Below are 5655 nucleotides of genomic sequence, written 5' to 3' on the forward strand. Positions count from 1 at the left end.
ATAAAATACATTAACATAGAGAGCAGGAAAGACAAAATAAAATTCTATTAAGTACTTGGAAGAAAACCGTCCCTTTTTTCTGAATCAGATTACCATTTTTTAAAACGCCTGATTGATTTAATTGTTGTCGGAGGGGGTACTCATCGGTTACATAGCCATTTTTCTACGAAATAAGAACACCTCATTAAACTTAAATTCCAAGTATTCATTTGGGTTTCAGATGATTAGTGATTTTTAAAAAAAATCTTATTTTCAGTTTGTATTTAATAGGATCTGGTCTTTTTCCAAAATGGTATGTACAAACCTTGGATAAATTGATTATCAATTTCAACACAATATTTAAGATAATTTTGTACAGGGTTAATTTTATTAATTATTATTTCTGATTCTTTTAAAATTAATTCATTTCTTAAAGTTTCCTTTTTAATTTTTTTTTTACACAGGTCTATGCATTACTTTTGAATGTATTATCTTTTGAGCTTTTGTTTTTATTTTGTTTTATTTCGTTGGGGATGTAAGAATTTGATAGAGAGGGAGGGTGTGTGAGGGTGTGTGAGAGTATGTGTATGCGAGTGTTAGTTTTCTTTTTAGATTGCTTCTTTTGCATGTTAAAATTACATTTTAGTCAATAAATGTCACGATGCCTGTGATATAATTTATTCTAAATTTATTGCATGCATGAATGGAGACCCCCCCCCCTAATTTATAGAAGATGGAAAAAGCGTTCAGTAATTAAGTAATACTGTATGGTTTAATCTAAACATAGATGATATTCTTCATAATAAAATTTTGTATTTTGCATTATAAAATGACTTAAGACAGTCGTTGTAATTATGATAGTATATGCCAACGTTTCAGTTTTCAACGAAAATCTCTATGCAAGATTTTTAAAAAAAAAAAAAACCACAAAGGAAATGTACATGTAGATGTGTATCTCTTTATACATATTTTTAGCTGCACATAACCTATATAAAATAAATAGGCCTTTTAGAATTTCTCGAATCCTTTTTTTAAAGTTGTTGATCTTTATCCTATTTTTAACTTTAGAAGAAATTTTCTTGATAGACGAGTGTCCAGCATCCGTGGAAACTTTAAAAATGGATTCCAAGATATAGGAGATATATATAAAATTTCATTACATTATGATTTTAAAATATTTTTATAAAAGGTTTAAAAGTAAGTGAAAAGAATAATACATTTTGTTAATAGGATGTCAGAAAAGCCTGTGATATAAAACGGAAAATCTATTGTGTACTGTGAAGTATTTATAAATTCCTGCATTTTGTTTATTGGTATGTAAAAAATCAGGTCCATATAATAAAATCTTGAAAATTTACAATGATTTTTACTATGAGGTTATGGGATTCACGGAGCAATCACTTGACGTAAGGCGACGTAACAACCAGATTTCAACCCGTTAAGCTTTGTCGCAGTTCTATAAATCTTTAGTTTTTTCTTTTTTTCTACTTTAAAATTTAATATCTATATCAAAACATGTTTCTTTTCTTCTATAATGTCTTTTGTACTGATTCGGATATTATTGAGATCTTAAAAAAAGATTATGCAGTTAATCAGTTAATTGATCAGGTATGGAAACTATGCAAACCCATATAGGCGCAACGCAACGTCCATGCGAAACGGGGGTATTCTATTGCTATAAATCTTTTTATGCACATAACATTCTTATATAAACTATTTGAAAACTTGTCCTTTGAAGGTGTAGGAAATTCCTGGCAGCATCTTGAACATTTTAATCTCTTTTTAAACATTTTCCAGTCTGCATTCATAATTTTTACAAGTGCAGTGCTCCATGACGCTCAATGACGTTCCGATTTTTAGATGTGTTTTTACGCAATGATCATTTACAAACGACTATAAAACAGTCATATACCCTCCAATTTCGTTCAAAATTTCTCCCAGTGACGTTTTATGAATACTTTAGAGGCAGGTAAAATATCATAAATCTTTTTGCGCTACAATTGTGCAATTTTTAATTTTAATAAGAGTTATATATAAAATTTCATCCGTGAAGCAAGTTTTATCAATTTAAAAAAGCTGTATATTTTTTAAAAGAGCATTAATTTTTTATATTTATTGGAAAAAAATGTGAAAAGAAAATTAATAGCGCGCTCACAATTGAAAACTTTTGTATGTGTACCAGTGTAATACGAATATCAACACTAACATGCCAGTATTTTTGCGGAATTTTTAATGTGACTGTTATCTCCATCATTTGGACGGAATTTTCTAACTTTACTTGAGAAAATTATGCTGTAGGTAATAAATACATGAGAGAGAGTGAGAGTAATATACTTCCTTCTTGCAATCGAAAACATATTAACTAATGGCTTGTTGCGACTTAACTCTGCGACTCTAGAGTAGAAGCTCTAACCACTGCGCCATGACAATGACTTCCGAGAAGTGAAAAGTAGACAATGGATAGAAATGAAACAATAAAATATTGTATTGATTGCATCAGTTGGACACCCAGCCGAGTCACTGCACATGTCATATGCAGCAAGCTACAATTGCTACCCAATAATAGATACAATATTAAAAATAAGGAGTTCATATTTGTCCATTTAATTTTTGTATCGCATTTTTCTTTCAGGATCTGTTCTGGTCCCTATTCTTTATTCTGGGGTTACCCCACCTTGTAGAAGGCTTTATCTGTCCAAATGATACTCATTGTGTGACGTCACTTCTAGTCCAAAGTGCATTCACCATGATTTATCCCTCCAAAGGGCCTGTTTATGCAGATAACGGATCAATCTATCCAGTAAATTCTGGTGAGGACTCCGTAAATGCATTGAATTTAACAAACGTTATAACTGTAGATGGATGGAATACAACAAGAAGTCTGATTACGGTTAACGGGACCATGCCAGGACCGCCAATCTTTCTGTATCAGAACCAGACCATCACCATCATAGTCAAGAATAATCTAATAAACGAAGCGGTCACCATACACTGGCACGGGATAGATCAGCTGGGATGGCCGGCGATGGATGGCGTGGCTTTTGTGTCACAGTGTCCTATTTTACCTGGACAGTCTTTTAATTATACCTTCAAGCCTCGTTTTAGTGGTACCTATTGGTATCACTCCCATATGGGTAACCAAAGAGACATGGGGTTATACGGAGCGTTTATAGTCCTAAGAAGAGAGAATGAAATTCCAATACCCCAACAACATATCATTCAGCTCATGGAATGGAACCATTTATATAATCCTGTTACGTTGATAAAAGCTAATCTAACTGATAAGCTTAAGGCAGCCAATTCCGTTCTTTTAAATGGAAGAGGGGAATTCGAGAACAACAAGGCACCATTGGAAACATTTAATGTTGACAAAAATGAAACGCACCTCTTTCGAATGATAGGGGTAGGATCTGAAGATACCCTCCTATTCTCTGTTCCAGGATTACGTCTCATTGTTAAAGAAACTGACGGATACGAATTCATACCGCGAATAGTTGATAGAATCATCATATATCCTGCAGAGAGATATGATTTTGAGCTTGACTTACAATATGCCACTGAAGGAACTTATGATATTACCGTGCATATCCTTAAAGACTCTAACATGACAATTCGGGAAGACGTTATTGGACGTGGTTACATCAAAGTTACTAACAAAAACTCATTGCAAACAATACCGTTAAATAGAGACACTGAAGTGATTTTGAATTGTCCATTTCAAGAGTACCCAATGAATCCAAACTTCACCTGTCTACCCGTTTCTGAACTGAAATCAAAAAACCCTGGGAACGGCTTTGAATTTGATACGATAGGAGTTCAAAGAACAGAAGAAACATACACTCATTTTTTAAACTTTGGTTTTCCAAATTCTTCATCATCAATTAACGGTCGAAAATTTATTTGGCCGACAGTTTCCGCTCTTTCACAGCCTGGTGATCTTGACACGTCGTGTGACGGATGTGACGCTGAGCATTCCTGTGAATGTCATCACTCCCTGGAACTGAAGTCAGGCTCCGAGGTCATTATGATTCTCAGTAACTTAGGAACCGGTATGGCTATCACACATCCCGTGCATATGCATGGTCACACCTTTGAGGTTCTAAAAATAGGCTTTCCGTCTGTTTCACCTAATGGCGATCTGTTAGCCAATGAGGATATTCAATGCAATGCGACCATGCTAAATAATCAGAGTCAATGTAACATTGCCAGATGGAGGAACACGACCTGGGATGACTATAAAAAGATTCCTGGAATAAACCTGGTAGATCCAGTTCGTAAAGATACCATAATATGCCCTTACGGAGGCTACTCAATCATTCGGATTCGGGCCACGAACCCAGGCGTCTGGTTTATGCATTGCCACATCGACCCACATATGGTCTCAGGGATGGCGCTTATGTTAAACGAGTCATTTGAACATATTGACAAATTATTGCCTGAAGGACTCCCGACTTGCCATGGCTTTAGTGGTAAAACTCCCTCCGTAATGTCCCTCCCGGCACAGGCTGAAGCTCAAGATACCTCTAACCAATCAAGCAGTAAGGCTTTTATTATCTAACATCTAGAGATACAAGACAGAAAAATTTTTATTTCTAATAGAAAGTCTAGAAAGTTTGTAAACAGTAATTCTTCATTCATTAAGAAATTTTAAAAAAGAACAAAAATCTTGAATTACCTATTAAAGAACGTTATTTATCTTTCAAAACTTTATGAAATAAGAAATGTCATGATTGATATATGATTAATACAATTTATTTTATTTTTAGATAATGACGTCACAGTGATTGTTTTGGGAGTGTTGGTTGGACTGCTTTCTCTCGCCCTTATTGCGGCTTGTGTAAAACTTATTAGAAATCAGAGGCAGCACGACACTGGTCAATCTTTGCAAATGCAACCAGTATCTAGTTAATTCTTCAAATTAATTATATATTTAATGCAAATACATGTAATATTATTAGTATTTATTACCTATATGATCATAATACGTGCTATGATTTTCCTTTGATTTAATACTCATAGCTTATTTTTTGCTTTTAAAATATTTTGAAGAATTTACATTTACATTTTCACTTTCTATTAAATATACAATTTTTTGAAGTCTACATGGTAATTTTAAGGTATCTAGCCTACATTAGGACCACATTTTCTAATCCTAAATATTAACATATATATAAAAGAAATACTATGATATTATTTCAGCATTTTAGAGTACAAAAGGATTGACCGAGAGAAATATTCAAAATACTCATTACCGAAGCAGAAATTAATCTTTGAAAATTGCACTATAAATTTTTAAACTAAAAAAAAATCAATACTTTGAACAGTGGAAAGATGCATTTGATCATAAGGAATAAAGAAAAATGATTTTAAAATATTTTTTCACCGCATAGATTTTTTTTTATAATTGAATTTATTGAATAAATTCAAATAGGAATACTAATAACTCTTCATGGACAGGACAAGGTCATAAATTAGGACAAGTACCACTCTTACATACTGATACTAAAACATGAAAATGATTTCTATATATTCTGAGTATTCAGCCCAAACATATCTGATATGGATTCACTTCTATTTAATCTAATGCTAATATGGATCAGATACCTTAACTTAAGTGTATACCATTTCTTCTTTTAATTAATTAAGATTTTTTTGTATTAAAGAAATTTTATAGAA

General features: G+C 32.8%; 1 protein-coding gene across 1 annotated transcript; it reads left to right on the forward strand.

Annotated features, from left to right (window-relative positions):
* Nucleotides 1-209: 209 nt before the first annotated feature.
* On the forward strand, nucleotides 210-5103 carry LOC134246974 (uncharacterized). Its single transcript, XM_062729323.1, has 3 exons — nucleotides 210-292; nucleotides 2612-4517; nucleotides 4746-5103. The coding sequence occupies exons 1-3, from the start codon at nucleotides 290-292 to the stop codon at nucleotides 4886-4888; spliced, it is 2052 nt and encodes a 683-aa protein (XP_062585307.1). The 5' UTR covers nucleotides 210-289; the 3' UTR covers nucleotides 4889-5103.
* The last annotated feature ends 552 nt before the right edge of the window (nucleotides 5104-5655 follow it).

Source organism: Saccostrea cucullata, unplaced genomic scaffold (genome assembly GCF_032062105.1).
Source record: "Saccostrea cucullata isolate Sc308-1 unplaced genomic scaffold, CSIRO_AGI_Scuc_v1 ctg20, whole genome shotgun sequence".
Taxonomy (NCBI): domain Eukaryota; kingdom Metazoa; phylum Mollusca; class Bivalvia; order Ostreida; family Ostreidae; genus Saccostrea; species Saccostrea cuccullata.